General features: G+C 50.3%; 1 protein-coding gene across 3 annotated transcripts in view; it reads left to right on the top strand.

Annotated features, from left to right (window-relative positions):
- The first annotated feature begins 5716 nt into the window (after positions 1 to 5716).
- The window catches only part of DISP3 (dispatched RND transporter family member 3), a 58413-nt gene continuing 45885 nt past the window's right edge, over positions 5717 to 18244 (top strand). Inside the window, exon 1 of one of the 3 annotated variants that reach the window (XM_030537719.1) lies at positions 5717 to 5755. In XM_030537719.1, the coding sequence (XP_030393579.1) occupies positions 5744 to 5755 (12 nt within the window). In that variant the 5' untranslated portion in view covers positions 5717 to 5743. Of the gene's footprint in view, positions 5756 to 8606; positions 8642 to 9048; positions 9101 to 18244 lie in introns of those variants that run through there. The other 2 variants (XM_030537720.1, XM_030537721.1) reach the window with 2 other exon arrangements.

The raw sequence follows: 18244 nt of genomic DNA, 5'->3' as shown, positions 1-18244 counted from the left end.
TATTATTGTTCTGTTTGCCAGAAGCTGGGAATGGGCGACGGGATGGATCACTTGATGATTCCCTGTTCTGTTCATTCCCTCTGGGGCACCTGGTATTGGCCACAGTCGCCAGACAGGATACTGGGCTAGATGGACCTTTGGTCTGACCCAGTATGGCCGCTCTTATGTTCCATCTGAGGATCTCAAAGCTCTTTAGAAATTCTTTGATTTAGCCTCTTAGCCTGCCCTTGAGACAGACATCGTTTAGTCTTGTGGCTGTTGTAATAATGCAGCAGCATCCAGAGGCACTAACTGAGATCATGGCCCTGTGGTGCTGGGTGCTATACAGATGCATAGTACGAGTCTATAGTATGAGACACTCCTGCCCCAAAGCTCACTGTCTAAACAGACACGACGGGCAAAGGATGGGAGGGAGAGCAGAGGCACCGTGTGCGGCGAAGTAGCCCAAAGTCTCACAGCAGGTGGGAGGATGAGCTGGGAGGAGATCCCAGGTCTCCTGACTTCCAGTTCAAGGCCCTGCTCATTGGACTGTGCTGCCTGCCTAGAAGCTGTGATTATTATTGATTTTATTTACGAGCAGAGGAATCATTTAAAAAAATTTGAATTGAAAACTGTATTTGGGATATTCCACCTTCGTGCCCCTTCTGGGGCCAATTCCCTTTGCCATTAGAACAGTGGAGCTTCTCATGGCCAACCCAGCAGCTGCATGGAAGAGATTATTCATTATGTATTATGTGTTGAGCTCTGATTATTATCCTCACTGGACAGATGGGGAAACTGAGTCCTGGAGAGGGGCTGTGACTTGCTCAAGAGAATAAGCGAGTCAGTGGTAGAGGAGGCCCACACTCCCATGCTCCTTCCAGAAGACCCTGGTGCCTCTCAATAGTCAGAGGTAGTTTTTGAACTAAAGGGAAAGTAGGTTGGTTGGTACTTCCAAGTGGGGACGTAGGAGAAGGGTTTGCCTGTTGGAGATGGTTTCACTGCTTGGTGAAAATTTCCCCTGGTGGGCGAGTGTATATTATTAGTAATTGTGTTAATTACAGTGGTGACTGGGAAGCAACCAAGACCAGAGCCCCATTGTGCGAGATGCTTTACAGGAGAGCAGACAGGCCCCGCCTCAAAGGGCTTCCAATCAAAATGGATGAGACAGCCCAGGGGAGGTGAAAGGTCCAACACACAAGCGGAGGGGTCAAGGGGATGGTGACTTAATGTCAAGATTGTGTTTGTGGGGACAGACAAGATTGTGTTCGTGGGGATTGGGGTGGGGATCAGCTAAACAGAAACACAAGGGGAGAGGAAAGGGCAATGGGGACAGAACAGGTGAGGAGAAGAAGAGCAGGGGGGTATAAAGGGGAGAAGCGTGTTGAGGTTGAGGTGAAGAGACACAAGGGTGGACGAGGGGGGTTGGTGCCAACAGCCCATCATCACAGGGCAGAGAAAGACCTGTCAAACCTGTAGAAAATATTATCGTTGTCAGTCAGTCCTGATTAAGCTGCTCCTGCACTTCCTCCACCGGCTTCAGTTTCATCATAATCTGTAACAGATAACCTCAATAACATGCAGCATTATCCCCCCCACCCTTTTTGTACAGATGGGGAAACTGAGGCAACTGGAGCAGGGCAGTGACTCTGCCAAGGAGCCAGTGGGAGAGCTGAGCACAGGACTGGGATCTCCCCAGCATGTGTTCTATTGACTGAAACACATAGGGCTTAGTAAACCCTGAGTTTGTTACGAGAGGATAAAGCTTTGCTGCCTCTGTCTTTTTTTACAGTGTCTTTCAAAAACCAGAGACTGATTTGCATTTTAAAAAACCCACCAGTTACTGCACAGAAAAATGCGATTCAGATGTTCCCAGAGCTCAAGAATAAAAATTCCTTCCCTTGCTCTTGGTTCTTCTGTCTCAAATATATTTGGGGCCAAATTGCACAATACTTATTGCTAATGTTTGTGCCATGAATATTCATTGCATCCGCGGGGCCTCGAGACTCCAGTGGAAAAGCAAGTGCAGGCGGCTTAGCAGCCCTGCATGCTGCTGTGCACTGCTCTTTGGGGAAGGTAAACACATCGGGGTGGGGGAACTTGTTTGCATAGGATGGGAGCTGTGGGATACTAATGGCCTCTCGGAGTCTTTAGGGAGTGCTGGTGAAACTCCATTAAACAGCGCAGTGAAGGCCTTTTAAACAAACAACTCACATAAAACCATTAAACTGACTTAATTGCAAGGAAAAAGCCCTGCACTCAGCTGGGCTTTTGAACATACTTTGTCTCGCTCTCCGTCTTGTTTTCTTTCTTTCTCTGAGGCGCTCTTTGGGGGGTATCCCTGCCCCAGGCCACAGGAGATTCTCCCATTGACCAAACTCATAGGGTCAGACTAGTCCCCACTGGGAAGGCTTTATTGGATTGTCAAGTGCAACCCTGTGCTGGGGCATCTACCCCACACAAGCCCTGTGCAGTTAACCCTGTGACCTGCTGCACCCGGAGGAGTGCCAGGGCTGATTGGGCCTAATTAGGGTGACCAGCTAATAAGTGTGAAAATTTGGGTTGGGGTGGGGAGGTAATAGGCACCTATATAAGATAAAGCCCCAAATAGTGGGACTGTCTCTAGAAAATCAGGACATATGGTCACCCTTGGCCGAAGGGCTGATGAAGCCCAGCTGGCAAAGGAGCTGGGACAGGTGTAAAAAGAGGACGTTGAAGGTAAGAGAAAGGGCTGCAGGAAGGAGCTCTTTAGTCGCTTCCAGGAGAGAGTGGGGTCTGCTCTAGTCTAGGGGGAGTAAGCCCTGGGATCCTGCCTGCGAAGATAGACTCTGGCAAGAATCTGAGAGGGTGGAGTATCCACATGGAGCAGAGGAGACTCCAGGGGTAGGCCAGAAGACAGAGAGAGGAAGGTAGGAGAGAGTCCAGGGAAACGGTGATAGGGTCTGAGGCTGGGTAGACTGTAATTGCTGGATACAAGGTCCGTAGAACGTGGAGTAGTGGATGGACCCAGGTTCCCTCCTCAGCCAGTGGGGAAGTGGCACAGTCTAAACAGTGGAAGGGAAGACTGCCTGAGACAGATCATCCAGTGGGACTTTGATCCCCAGAAGGAGAGAATGACAGTGTCCTAGCTGGAGCCATGAAGAGGTAGTACTAGAGTTCAGAGAGAGAAATAGAGGGAGCAACCAAAGGTGGGATTGTCACACTGGCTGAGAGCTAATCCCTAGATGTGGCCCCAAGTGGTGAGTAGCAAACCTCATGTCACACACACACAGCTGCAGATGTTGCTCAAATAAGGGCAGCCCTACCCCTGCTGCCTGGGGCTCCTTTCCTTCCCCAATCAGTCTAGTAGCTGCTTTCTCCCGCCCACAGCCCTCCTCAGGGCTACTTTTAACCCCTTCCTGGCAGGAGCGGGTGATCACCCCGCTACAGCTTGGTTTGGGATTGTTTTGTGTGTGCCTTTTTGCGGTAGCCAACCTCTGCTAGAGACACCTGCATAGGATCCAGGGACCCTTTGCCAGCTGCTTGTGAAGCAGAACCTCCCTTTGTTTGTGGACAGGGCCTCTTTTTGTCCTGTGCATGGTGGACTGGCTTCCTTGTTTTTTCTCCATGACCTCATCCTTGGCTTAACCTCATTGCTTTGCTCAAACAAACAGCCTCATTCCCCCTCACTTCCCCTAGCTTTGAGCTCTAGCTGCAGTTATAAGGAACATCAAGCACTACTTATTTGATTGGCAGATGGCTAAAGCTATTCAAATAGCAGCAGGGTAGACTCCCAGGATCTGCCTCTGCCCTCAGTTGCTGCGGTGTAAACCCAGACTGACTCTACTGACTTCACAGGAGCGACTCCAGATTGATGCTAGCCTAGCTGAGCCCAGAATCTGGCCCGCAGACCCGGGCCTGCTCCTTTTCACGCTCACACACGGACAGTCTCTCACTCGCTCATGCAGACCATCACCTTCCTCTCTGTATGTCTCCTTGCAATCAGCAGGCACAGCACATGCCACCGTGCAAACCCTTGTAGGCCTGGGTACACTCCAGGGGCACGCAGGCAGGCAGGCTCCATGTGTACACATACCCATCAAAGTCTGGCTCCCATGCCACCGAGGCTGTTTAATAATGTTCGGTTCTTGGATGTTACCCAGCTTTCTGGCTGGCTGGCTGGCTGGGTACAAGCCTTTCAGGAATCAGGCAGTAATTGAGCTAGTGGAAGCAGAATGTCCCCCAGATAAAATTTACAAGGCCTGAGTGAGCCTGCTGGTGGTGTCGAGCGCTTTGGTAATGAGCATCTGAGCAGGCCAGATTGCTTGGGTAGTTTTATTCTGCATAGATGAGCAGACAGAATTTCAAAAAGAAGTCATAAATATAAGCATGCCCAATACCCGGCAGTGGTTCATTTTTGCATGGAAGCTGACCCTGGTAGGGGTGGGGAGGATCAGAGAGCCAGGAGGAAGGAAACGTTTCCAGCTGAGAAACACTTCCAGTTAGAAGCTTTAAGCTCCCTCCTCCCTAACCCTAAAGACTTTCTTTAGCAAGTTTCAATGGGTTTTTAATCCACTGACAATTCTCTTTTCTTGTTTCTCTGTGTGCGTTGTGTGTGTTCTCAATAAAGATTGCACTACAGTGCTAATAGCTCTCCGAGTGTACATGTATTGTGAATGTAGATTAGGATAGTGTGTGTGAATGTTGGTTGGGATACAATTCTAATGTGTGGGTACGGTATGTTTAATGGCACTATGTTTAAAATACAGTTCTATTACCTAGGTGTGTGGGTGTGCAGTTGTAATATTACCAGGTTTACAATGCATTTCTAATACCAGTGGGTGGCTAAATATGGAGGAGGTTACATGTGATACCATTTGTGTATCTGTCAGTGCAGTTTATGGCTCACGTTTGAATGTCTGAACATGTATGTATTAACGTGCACTAAGGCATAGCTGAGGTCACTGGGAACTGTGGTCCAGTGCTTATGTCTGGGTGTATGGTAGAGTAAGGTGTTTCTCCTGTGTGCACATCTCATGTGTGATCGCTGATCAATTCTAATACTTGTGTGCTGGGAGGGAGGCGTTTGCATATATTGCACATGGTTGTCTTGTGGAAACTAGAACACAAGTCTAATGTCTGAGTGTACAAAGTTTGTGTGTTGTGGTATGGAGGATTGCGATACAACTTGTGCATGTGAGTGTGAGCAGCCCTATGACGATGGGTTTACATCTGTTGGCTGCTGTGTGTGTGTGTGCGTGCGTGCGCTCAGCCAGGTGGCACAAGGAATGTCTGTATGAGGATGGGTTTACAGGGAGAGATTGGGTTTGCAGGTACGTGCCGACTTGTGCTGGCACAGTTGCTGCTGAGGAAGACTGTGCTTGGCTGAACGCCTGTGTGCAGCACTGAATGATAGCTCACGGCTGTTTCTTGGGCTCTGTGTGTGACTAAATACTGTCCCTCGCATCAGTGTGGACTCAGCTCACATTATTGAAAGTTAGAAAAAAATGATTTTTCTTCTCATTTACTACACACTCTCCGCTTTCAACAGAAGCGCTACCCCGAGTGCCGCCCTCTCTGCAGAAACTTCCATCACTGGCAGACAGGCTCTAAGATGGTGGGGTGTAATTTTTTTTCTTTATTTCAGGAGCCTCATTAAATCCCCATTTACTGGAGCCTCCGCAAGCCAAGGGTTGGTCTGGTTTTGCCTGCACAGCTTCCTAATCCCTGCGAGTAACACACTGGAAAAAGGTTAATACCTCCCATATGGACCACCTGCTTGGAGATGGTGACTCAGGTCTGTTCCCCGTTTTTCTCTGCTGTTCTCTGGATGCTACTGGTTGACACCTCTGTGTGATCGGATAGGCGTGGGGTGTCTGTGTGTGGAAAGCGTCAGGGGCCGTGGTAGGATCAGGGAGTCGATGACTGGACCTAAAGTGGAGCTTTACACTTTTAGTTCAATCTGGCATAGGCCAGAACTGATTAAACATTGTTACCATCCAATGGCTGTGTGGCAGTCTGTGTGAAGCTATAACTGGCACCATTATTGGCAGTCCCAGCAGACAGGCAGGACCTGAATGGGGAGTGAAGGTTGAATGGCCATCTGGCTTCCTGCAGGTACAGTGGCGCTGCTTCACCACTGTAGTGCTTCAGGGAAGATGCTGCCTACGCCGATGGAAGGACTTCTCCCATGGGTGTAAGTAGTCCACCTCCCCAACCAGCGGTAGCTAGGTTGATGGGAGAATTCTCCTATTGCCCCAGCACTGACTACGTTGGGGCTAGGTCAGTTTAACTGCATTGCTCGGGGGAGGGGATTTTTCACTCCCCTGAGCCACTTAGTTATACTGAGCTAATTTCCTAGTGTAGACCAGGCCTAACTGATACTGGCACATGCCATTGCTCCTGGTTGTGCTGTAGATACATGCATGACTCCAGTTTCTGGTGCTCTCCCAACAGCACCACTCATCAACTACCTCCCCCCTAGCATTGAAAAATGTCTGTATTATAAGCATGACTCATTTGGTTCCAGAAACCCAAAGTTAAGTGACCATTGCCTGAGTTATAGGAGAAGCTATGCAGGCTGGTTAGCTGCCCTAGTGGGGGACAAGACCATAAAAAGGACTCTCCATCACTTGAGCTAATAACCATGGTCTCCCACCTCTCCTCACTAAATGTTTCTTTCAGTCTTTGTCAATGGGTAATCCTGACACGACAGTTGTAGAGAAAACAGTGTACTAGATAACTACTATATGGAGCATTTTCTAGAGGCAGGGGTACTTGGGTTGTGGCTTAAAAAAACAATTCCAAAAATTCTAGAGTAATGGCTCCCAGTGCTACTGTGATACCGCAGTGCTAGGGTGTGACTGCAGAATTCTGTCGCAGGTTTGTTGTAAGGTGGTTTCATTAAATCCCAAGTCGGATAAGGCTAGGTCAGCATGATGCCAGAGAGATTCACTTGCACCAACAATAACTAGATTTCCGTGCCCACAATCTAACTGCTCACTGCTCTAGAAATCTCTGTCCTTCAAGTTCTGTCCTCTCTGCCATCCTCTGAGATAGAGGGAGTCTGATGGGCAGCCGTGAGGTACAGGGAAAGGGCACTCACTATACCAGAGTTGCAGAGTGCAAGTGGGACTCCTACCCCAACAGAGAGTGCTCCCACTTGCTTCTCCTGCCATCTGCACCCTCTGGGAGAGGAGACTGTTGCAACAGAATTAGAGGCCCTGTAAGTAAGAACTGCCCTATAAGACCAAGTGGGTGGTCCTGCTACACTGTCAGTGGCCTCCCTGCCAACAGTGGCCAGTAATAGAAACGCAAACACTTAACCCTTTCAACCCTTTCTGCACATTAACTAGCAAATCCTCACAATATTCAGCAGAAGAGTCTCGTGGCTAAAGCCCAGCAGATCTGGGTTCCAGCTTGCGTCAGAGCTAGGAATTTTGGTGTGAGCTTGAGTCAGTCACGTAGCCTCTCTGTGCCTCAGTCTCCTCATCTATAAAACACGGGTAATATTATTGCCTTCCCTGGGGATGTGGTGTGGAGGCTCATGTGTTCCAGTGATAGCTGTCAGGAGTCCTCTCAAGCTGAACAGGGTGAAGTGAAGTTCTGGAAACCATGCTGGCCATCAACCCTTTTTTGTGCCTCAAAGCAACATCTGATGGCTCAGGATAGATTCAGAACATTATTGAGCTGCCAGAGGCTGGGAATGAGTGACAGGGAATGGATCACTTGATGATTGCCTGTTCTGTTCATTCCTTCTGGGGCACCTGGCATTGGCCACTGTCAGAGGAGAGGATACTGAGCCAGATGGACCTTTGGTCTGACCCAGTATGGCTGTTCTTATGGGGTGTTTGTGAAGCTTCCTTCACCAGTGTGGAAGTGGGTTTGAGAGTCTCAAAAGAAAGGCAGAAGTGGGAAAACTCACCCTCACTTACAGGGGAGGTAGCTGAGCCAGGGGCTAAGCAGTGCCTACTTTGGAATGAAAGAGATGCTGGGGTTCAAACAATTTTTTTGCATTCATAACTGATGGTGCAAGCCCAGAGGTGCCGGGGCTCAGAACAGCGGAGCCCAGAGGTGCTGGGGCTCAGTCCTGGCACAAATTAAGCACTAAGTGATGGGTGCAAAGTGTAAGCGGGGGAGCGAAGAGCAGAAGGGAGGGACTGGTAATGCACAGCGCCTCTTAAGCTGTCCACAGCCAGCTGCTTTATGAGGAAGGCCTGAAACACCTCTGCAGGGCACCTGCGGTGCGCTGCTGTGACTGCCAGTGCTGGAGCAGGGGAAGGCTGCCCCATCTCAGCGGGGGAGCGGCTCGCTGCCGCACGCAGGCAGCCAGCACGAGAAGTGTAGCCCCGCCGCCCTGCGCAGGAGGATGGGCCAGGCAGGCTGGGTAAGGAGCAGGACCGGGAAGCGGTGCAGCAAAGCACCCTCCCCGCCAAGCCTCAACTCGCGACTGCCCCGGCGCCGGCCTCTGCCGGCAGCAGATATAGCTCGGCTGAACCAAGGCTGCAGTCCCTGCAGGGGGAGAGGAAAGCCAAGCCGCCTCGCAGGACGCCTCGGGCGCGGCGCGGCGCCGGCTGAGCCCCGGCACTGCTGTCACCCCGCGGGCGGAGAGGGGGCTGCGAGCGGAGGGGGCGCGCGGGGGCCTGATTTCAGCGCCCTCCCCCCGGCGGGCCGGCAAGCGATGGTAGGAGCCGAGACCAAAACAAAGCTGGGCGGCAATAAAAGGCGGCGGCGGCGGCGCCTCGCTGGGCTGGGTGCTGGGGAGACGCTCCGGCTGGTGGGGCTCCGGGGGTGCGTGCGCCGGGCGGGCCGGTGCGCTCCGGGGGTGCGTGCGCCGGGCGGCTTAGGAGCCGGTGAGTTCCCGGTGCCTTGGGTCAGGGCCAGAGGAGCCGGTGCGCTCCGGGTGCCCTCGGTCCGGGCTGTGCCAGGCGGGAGCGGCGCCCTGCGGGGCGGTGGGGAACAAGCCCGCTCCGGTGCTGCGGCAGGAAGGGGAGCCCCGGTCCTTGGGCATCGTAGCGCTCGGGCGGGGGGGATCCAGCAGCCCGGTGGCCGGGCGCCCGCCGAGAAGAGCGTCTCCCCCCTGCCCACCGCTGTGTTCCGGCCACCGGCCACCCGCACGGCTGCTCCCACCGGCTGGGCCGAGGTAAGCGCTGCCCCCACGCCGCGCAGGGGTCCGGAGGTGCAGGGCACAAGGCTGCGGCCGCGGGGAGGGAGCGTGGGGGGGGGGTGTCCCGGCTGGGGGGGACCCAGGAGCTCGGGACCCAGCTGCGTCCGATGGCGGACAGGACCCCTCCTATCCCGGCTCCGAACCCCAGCCGCCCCCTTAGGCCCCTCTGGGTCACTTGCCTCCCCGTAGCTGGCTCTGAATGCTCCCCGTGGGGCTCGGCTGCGGGGTCTGAGTCTGGCAGGGCCGAGGGACGGCAGGGGCTTGCGCTGGCTGCCGCGGATCAGTCCCTGGGCCGGGGTGCGTGCAGCGCGCTCTCCGGGTGGGCTTTGGAGAGGTCCCGAACGGGCCCAAAGGAGAGTTTCCGCGGGCGGTGACTCTGTCATGCACCGATTGCGCTGGGATCTTTCTGTTCGCTCCAAGCGGAGTGTCAGGACGGAGCCGCCCTGTGTCCCAAGCTGGGCGGGAGGCTTGGTGCCGGTCCTGAGAACCAGCAGGGTGGAGAGGGTCCCGGGGGCGCACAGCGTGTGTGTGAATACGGAGATCTGATCCAGATTGGCAGCTCCTAAAGTGCAGCGAGGACAGGGTCCTGTCTCGGGCAGTGGCCCGCACCAATGTGTCCGAGGATGGCGTAAGAACCCCACAGCAGCAGTTGTGAGTCAATCTGCTCCCCTCTTACCCTAACAGAGCTCAGGGCATGAGTCCAGGGTTTGAACTCCAGCTAAAGCCTTCTCTCCCCCTACCACCTTCCCTCAACACACACATCCTGCTAACCTGGCCTTGGACCCAAGACCCCATGAGAGTGGAGGGTCGGAGCCTGAGACAAGCTGGCACCCAAGGTTCAAGCCCTCAGTGTACTTGTGTTTTGGGCAGACTCCCAGAGCAGCCATGGGCTGGCTTCCTTTGTCCTCTGGACAGTTCGGTTTGGTGGGCAGGGAAGTTTTCCCACCCGGCACCATGAACAAAGGGCTACAGTGGCCACATGGTGGGATGTCTGGGATGTGGGTGGTTGGACTCCAGCCTGCATAATGCAGTGCAGATGCTGAAGCCCCAGGCTGGGGCCCAGCCTTGGACAGTGCTATCCTGAGGTTACAAATGAGAGTAGATGCCCAAGCCCTAGGTTAGCAAACCCAGTGTCTGTTACTTTGAGTTCTGCTAACCCTGGTCTTCCCTTGCAGTGACGTCATCAGGAGAGCAATATGTGCCCCCCAAACTAGACCAGTTTCTGAGGATTATTGTGTATTGTTTTGTTGTCTGTATTGCTGTAGCTCCTGGGAGCCTCAGTCGTGGACCAGAACCCCATGTGCTAGGTGCTGCACAAACCCAGAACAGAGAGAGCTCCTGCCCCCATGGGTTTTACTGTTTATTCTGGTTTATTATTAACATGTGAAGGGCTGGGCTATAGGGATCAGACTTTTCAAAGTGCTGGGCATCCACTGAAAACAAAGGGAACTGCTCTGAGCTGGGCTCTTTTGAGAATCTGTCTCTAGGGTGGCTAGGAAAGAGGCCTTGGGTGAATGGGGGTATATGGGAATGAGAGAAAATCAGCCCTCCATTAGGACAGGTGCAGGATGCTACACATGTCCTGCATTGAACCCTGGTTCTGTCCTGTTCCATTTGTTTCCCACACAAAGAAACCCTTGTACTCTCCCGGCAGTAGCATGCCAATTATGTTGCTTCTGCTTATGCAATTACTAGGATAGCATTTTGACAGCTGAACCAAGTCTGTTAAGGTTTAATGTAATATACCGGCAAATCAGAGCCTTTTAAAACCAGGCTGGTGCATGCTCTGTTTTGCCTCTGGAGGATGCAGGATCAGTGAAAGAGGGTGAGTAGGTGTGTGTTAGGGGGATCAGTCTATCAATTTGCTGCTGTTGTTCTTGAATCAGAATACACTCCAGATGATGGAATAAACACGCACACATGTAATGTACCAACCTACCAAACTCAATGAAAGGAAAAAAAAAAGTCTAGCCAAAAGTGGGATTAGATTTTGGAACTTGGTTGTGTTATTTCGTATGAGACCAAACTTTATTCAGGACCCCTCCATCCCACTCCTCCCTACCCCCCCTGTCAAGCACTGATAAAGCTATCCCCAGCACCAGCGCCTCTCTCTCTCTGATTGCTCTTTTAGGCTGTATCTGGATGGAAACCTAGCAACACAGTAACTGCATTGTGGGAAAACGTTTCAATAGCTGGATTTCTTTTATCATACTTGGAACATCTTCAGAGGTTAGAAACATCAAGCCAGTCTCTCTAGCACCTTGCAGAGGCTTATAGGTTGATGGGCTCAGAGCCTAGAATAATACAGACGTGGGTTGGTGAGAGAGACAACAGATGGAACGAGTCTCTTCAATATGGTGAAAGATCTGCTCCCCACCCCCATCACTCTCCTTGCAAAGACTGCCGTTCCTATGAGGGGAACACTTCCTTGGGGATGGGCAATTCATATCTTATAGAAAAATCATGGAAGGGGAAACTAGCCATCACCATTTTTGACTGTTTCCCCTAGATCAGGGGTCGGCAACCTTTCGGAAGTGCTGTGCCTAGTCTTCATTTATTCACTCTAATTTAAGGTTTCGTGTGCCAGTCATACATATTAACGTTTTTAGAAGGTCTCTTTCTATAAGTCTATAATATATAACTAAACTATTGTGGTATGTAAAGTAAATAAGGTTTTAAAAATGTTTAAGAAGCTTCATTTAAAATTAAATTAAAATGCAGCACCCCCCAGACTGGTGGCCAGGACCCAGGCAGTGTGAGTGCCACTGAAAATCAGCTTGCTTGCTGCCTTTGGCACGCGTGTCATAGGTTGCCTACCCCTGCCCTAGATACATGCTGGGGAAAGCTAAAGGACCAATGGCCCAAAACAATGTGTAATGGCACAATATGTGCCCTCCTGACTGGGGACTGGAAAATAGTATCCGTATTGTTCCAGTCAGCCACTGCTATGAAGAATATGATTCCGTTTCTGCAGTATGTGGGGCCAAATTCATTCCTGGGGTAACAAAACTGAAGTCACTCGTTACACGATGGCTAGATTTAGCTTTCTGGGCTGGATTTTGCCATTCTTACCTACAGTGAGAGATACCTTGCCCTGCAAATAGTCCCTTTGATCTGAGTGCGTAAGGCACCTCACGGTGAGTAAGGGCAGGAGAACCTGACCATCTATATTTAGTATTAGGAGTACTGCAGAATTAAATGATTTAATGTGGAAAAGCCTCTACTTGGTTTGTCTAGAGATGGTCACAGGTTTTATTACCTGTTCTTAAAAATAATGCTTTGCCCTTTATCGTCCATGGTTGATTCCATCCAAAGTTCTCATGCTTTATGAACATTAAGCCCCACAAACACCCCTGTGAGGCGGGTGAGAAGAGGTGATCACTTAGGGGAGAACTTTGAACAGTTGGGTGTTGATCGTTCATTGGCTGCAGATCAGGAGGGTGAGCATTTTAATGCTTTGTATGGTATGAGTGTGTAGGGGTAGTGTGTGTGGTATTGTGAGTGATTACGTAGGGCTGTTAATTTGTTGCTGTGGATTGGGGCAGAGGGTGTGGGGGGGTGTCAGGCAGTTTACCTCCCCCTCGCTACTCCAAAATCCTCTTATGATGTCAGTTATCCAAGATAAAAACCCCACTGCTTGTATAAAAACTTGCCTGTTGTGTACAAGTGCTTAATGAATAACCTCCCCTGAAAGCAGAGTGGGATTGGAGTTTTTGCCCTGGCTCAGTGATTTGAGCATTGGCCTGCTAAACCCAGAGTGGTGAGTTCTGTCCTTTAGGGGGCCACTTAGGGATCTGGGGCAAAATCTTGGTCCTGCTAGTGAAGGCAGGGGGCTAGACTTGATGACCTTTCGGGGTCCCTTCCAGTTCTATGAGATAGGTATATCTCCATCTATCTATATGTCTGGAATATCTGGATAAGTCGTGATTTTTATTTCTGAAGTTACAGTTGGGCAGACTGTGAGTCTGAGTGATATTGCTGTGATCTGTGTGTGCCAACGCACAATAAACCCTGGCGTGGCTCTCTTAACAGGGAGCATTTAGCATAAAGTTGGTTTAATCCTCTAATCTTATCAAGCAAGGACAAAAATTAGAACTCAACAGTTTAATTCATTAAAAAAAATAATCAAACCCTGTTATGTTTGTCTGTGTAGAGCGTATGATTTCTCTCCTTTGATTTGTTTTATAGGCTTATTTTATTATCCATTGTTTGTTTAAAAGCCTGTAACTATAGATACAGGATTGGTGGTGAAAGGTACCTGGTAATTAACTCTCCTCTTCTATAGGCTTATCTAGTATTCATGTAAGTTGTTTTCAGAGCTAAGGCCAGCAAAGTTTGAATGAGAGGGATCTGTGTGGCATCCCCAGCTGTTGCTGGTTTGGCAGACGGAGACAGTGGGAGTTGTGGGTCTTGGGATCGGGCGTCTCAGTGGGGAGAAGTCCCATTTACTACTTGTCTCCTTTGTTTCTGTCAAGAGGAGCAGGCACTGCCCTCATTTTTTCACGTAGTCACCTATATGCCTGTCTATGTGTGCGGGTAGGGGGATTGTGTCACACGACCCCCTGTCTGGTCACAGTTCTCATGAACATCTTTTCCGAGGGCCGGATTCTGCCTCCCTTATTCACGTTGGGAGCACCGTACTCCTGAATTCAGGGCGGGGGCTACTCCAGGAGTAAGGAACTACACCGTGGATGTGACTCAGCACTCACTGAAGTGCCATTGCTTTCAAAGGGCTGTGAATCAATCCCAATACAAGTCAGGGGGGCGGAATCTGGCCCTAAATTAGTAACCGAAGAACATGAAGATGACCGTAGGCACTAAAAGCCCAATCTGGCTCCCAGTGACTTCTGGGGGAGCTGGGCTGGGTTCTGCAGTGCTGATTCTGAATATACATAAGCATGTGCTTAACGATGAGCATGGAGCCATCCTATTGAAGGCAATGTATTAAAGATCTAGATGTGGCTAGATCCCTTTCTGACCCGGGAGCCGGTGGTTACTGTAAGAGCGTTGGTGATGATATGGTACCTGGTGCTGTCATTAATACACCTCTGCAGCACCAGGAGGGAAGTTTTTTTTGTGAGATCTCCGCATCACACTGAGTCATGCAGAATAATATATAAAGACCAATTAGTAACACACATGGTGTGTGGGGGGGGATACAGATCTTTTTTAAAAAAAACCAAAACAACAAAACTGTCAAAACAAGCCACAGGTATGTAATTTTGACTGCGTAGGATCTGTGGGGCTTTTTCTTTTTTGGGGGGGGAATAAATAAATAAAAATGCTAAACCAGCGACAAAAATAGAAGCAGTCTAGTCCTTCGAAGCATCCCTTTAGAGGAGTTAAAAACTCGCATTGAGCAGAAAAACAGATCAGATTCTTGCTCCAGCCACTGGATAAAGGCTAAAAAAAGAATGCATCTGAGTGGCTGAAATATTAGGTTGTCTCAAGAAAACATGATTGGTTTTTGGATGCGTATTTTTTCCGTGCTGGATTATGCCCTTTTTTGTCACTGGAAGTGAAGCCCCTGATCCTCTGCACTCCATTCCACTTAAGTGTGGGCTTAACTTTAGGCACATGCTCAGGGCTTGAAGTTAAGCCTGTGCATTAGTAAATAGGAATGGATTCAAGCATGTGCTTAGAAGCTTTGTTGCAGTGGGGCCTAAAATATGCACATTCCACCCCTTTAAAGTAATACCAGGTAAGGGATTCTTTTGAAGCCAATTGGATTGTAAACTTGTTGGCCCAGGGACTGTCTCTTACTGTGTGTGTGTGGGTCTGGCTCTCTGGCAGCCTAATTTTGGTTGGGGTGTGTCAGCGCTGCAATAACACCAATCATGAGCAAAGCTAGTGGAATGTCTCTTAGGGAGCCCAATGGGGTTTGGAAAAGGATCCAAAAGAACAGACTAGTTTTAAACGACAGTTTTCCATTCATTAAACCAGAGCCCCCAGATGTAGAAACCTAGAATTCTTAGTTCCTACCTGACAATCTTGTTTGATCCAGGAGAAGACTTAGATCTGGGCTGGGCTGGATACGTTTTCTGTGTCCCATTTTGAATAGAACAGCCAACTCTTTAGAAAGGGGCTCACCTGTGGACCTGGTTTGCTTCCTTATATTCCTTTACTTGTTTAACAAATCGCCACTGGATTGTCGCTCAGTATATTGTATAATCCAAGCTGTGTCCGGTCCCTGGGCTTGTTTTATGCTGGCAGGCTTCAGGAGCTCCTATGGGGTTGGTTGAGGAAATGTGAGCAGAATAGAGGCTTCCAGGGTTCTTAATCCCCTTGTATTTGGAATTGCTTCAGAAAAAGAAAATACAGTAATAATGTAGCCATTCATCTGTGCATGGATCCAAACAAACAATTTGGGGCCTGAGTCTGCCATCCTTGCTCAGGCAAAACTTCCAGTGATTCCAGTAGGCCTGAGTGAAGACAGCAGAATCTGGTCCCTGAATGGGGGCATTAGCTCTTGAGAACTGTGACTCTCCGGTGGTTTGACTGTTTAGTTGCACTGCCTTGAACAGATGTTCCATCCATCTGGAAGGTGGCGGCATTATCTGTAGTGGAAGTCGAGTCACAATGCAAGGATGGCTCCTCTTGGCCTTTTGGCTAAGACGCCTAATGCGTCCAGTCTGGGGGCCTCTTCCAGCTCTCATTAAAACTGTTTTTGCCATTAATTTCAGTGGGAGTGGGATTGGGTGGTCTGGGGCTGGTGTCCGATAGGCTCTTCCATCTCTGAACGCTGTGCTCTGACCCATTCAGACTTCTGTCCTGGAGGTGCACGAGACACAGGCCTTGAGCTCTGTGGCTTGTCCAGCAGGCTTGGAGTCCATAGTCCAGTCCCTGGCCAGATGCCAGCTCTTTGTAGATAGCTAATTGAGATGGTGGTGGCAGGGGGTGGCTTTGTTCAAAAGCAATGCAACAGTTTCATTAATTGGAAACCTGCTGTGGCTGGAGTGGGATCTACTAATGAAGGTAGCTGGATACCTGCTCATCTAAGTACATCCAGGGTCTTGCTTCTCCTGTGAATAATGGCCCTTTTTGCCCTATGGCTCATTGTCTCCGTGGCAGCAATACTGGTGACACACACATTTCAGGCTGAACTGTGGGAGCTTTTCCCCTGCAGACTTTGATGGGGTCAGGGTTGGTCCCACTGTTTCAAGGTAATAAGGGTGGAATGGAAAGGACTGGAGACTGAAACCCGAATGGGCAGCAGAACTGCCTGGATGTCTGCCTACAAGGCTTGTGACAGAGGCCCAGCATGTCCATTTCACTTGTGAGAACAGCATTTCAGAGCTTGGTGGGTGGGGCAGGGAAGGAATGAGTAAGTAGTTGCTTTTTAGCTCAGGAGTGGGGAGGAAAAACACCTAGTGATAGCATTACAGGTTTATTTTTGGGGGAGGGATGGGAAGGTGTAGAGGTAGTGCTGGATAATACTGGTACTGCGCCTTTCGGGTTCATGATGGCCCCATAGGTCAGATGCAAGAGGCTCATCACTTGATGGGGCTGTCAGTGGGTTTGGGGAAAAGGAGCATGATGTGTAGGTGTGATTCTGGGATTATGGCTTTGCAGCTGGTGTGTGATGATGCTATTCTTGGAACTGGCAGAACAAACAGGTACCACATCTCCTCCTACTCGGGAAGAGACTATTTGGGAATAGACTCTGGCTTCCATGCAGCATAGACAGCTGTGGCTTTGTGAGTTACTGTTCATCAGAGATGAAAGAGTCGAATCTCGCTTCATTTCTGGCCCAGTTATGTAGAAATGTCCAGCTTTTCCATTGTGATATTAATTTGATCCTTGGGTGAATAAGAGAGTGGCTGGCTGAGTAGAATTACATGGGATGGGAGTATGACAATCAGCAGGCTACGGTTATTACTGAATATGAGTGATTTATATTGCATTCACCAGCCTGCACTTCTGTCTATTAAGGCGTGTGGATTAGCTTTATTTTCCATAGGTCTCTCGAGTAAATGGTTCTACTCAGACAGCAGCTGGGACAAGGAGCAGAGTTAGGATTTAACAGCCTTTGACTGGAGTTTATACCTTCCTGATCTTGGAGCTCTGAGTTCTTAACTGTAACGGTAGGTGGCACTGCTCTGTGCATCTCAAATCTCGGAGGCAGCTTCACCCACTCCTCCCTTGCCACCTTCGGCTTTCAGCAGCGAACAGTTCCCCTTGACAACGCTTTACGGTGGGGAAGGGGGGCTGAGCTCAGATCCCATAGTGCTTGATGTCTTAGAAATACCTTAGTCAACCCCCCAAGAGAGCCTGATGTTCTGTGAATAGAGTAACCACCTCGATCCCTGGCGTGCTGAGCGCTCCCAATGCCTCTTGACATCACTGGGTGCTCAGCACCTCATAGGCAGGGCCGCCTAGAGGATGCCGGGGGCCTGGGGTCTTTGGCAATGGGGGGCCCCCGCTTCGGCGATAATTCCCCAAATGTAGGATCTGGTCCTCCTGGTCATTGGTACCACCCCACTGCCTTTGATGGGAGCAGCATTGCCTCCTTGTCTTCCTTCCTGAGACTAGCAGGGCCTCACTCTCCTTAGCTGAGGGTGAATAAGGCACTCAGCAAAGACCTCTGAGCAGTCCCGTGCCCTTGCAATCAGCCCAAAGGCCTGTTGGGAGTCGAGAGAGGGAGGGTTTTACAGGCACCGGGGCTCAGAGCAGAGTGCGCATGGCACAGATCAGGGGCCCTCACGTATTTTCGATACTGACATCAGAATTCCACAGATGGCTGTAACCTTGGACACCTGCCCCCTTTATTTTTGTCTAGAGTTCTCTGTTTGCTGGGAGAGGAGGTGGGGGAAGCTGGGCTGGAATACTTTCTCCGCCATCTGCCTTAAGGCATCAGACTCGTGAGCTGGCACCATTAATTTCTGATCTCAGCCAAACCTTGTTAATAGAGAACATTCCTGATGAACTGAAGGCAGTTCATGTTCCATAGACTCTGTGGAGGTGGGGAGGCGGCTGTGCATGCAGGGGATGAAAAGAGAGGCTCTGACAGTCCTCTGTGTGGTTTTATTTTAAGCTGCTGATCCCTCCGAGTAACTGTTTCTTCATGCAGGGAAGTCAGAGGTGAGAATCATTTATTTGCACACTCTGGACTCGAGGGCT

This window comes from Gopherus evgoodei, chromosome 18 (assembly GCF_007399415.2).
Source record: "Gopherus evgoodei ecotype Sinaloan lineage chromosome 18, rGopEvg1_v1.p, whole genome shotgun sequence".
In the NCBI taxonomy this organism is placed as follows: domain Eukaryota; kingdom Metazoa; phylum Chordata; order Testudines; family Testudinidae; genus Gopherus; species Gopherus evgoodei.
The sequence above is the reverse complement of the archived record's forward strand: the minus strand, read 5'-3'. Positions and strand labels throughout refer to the sequence as shown.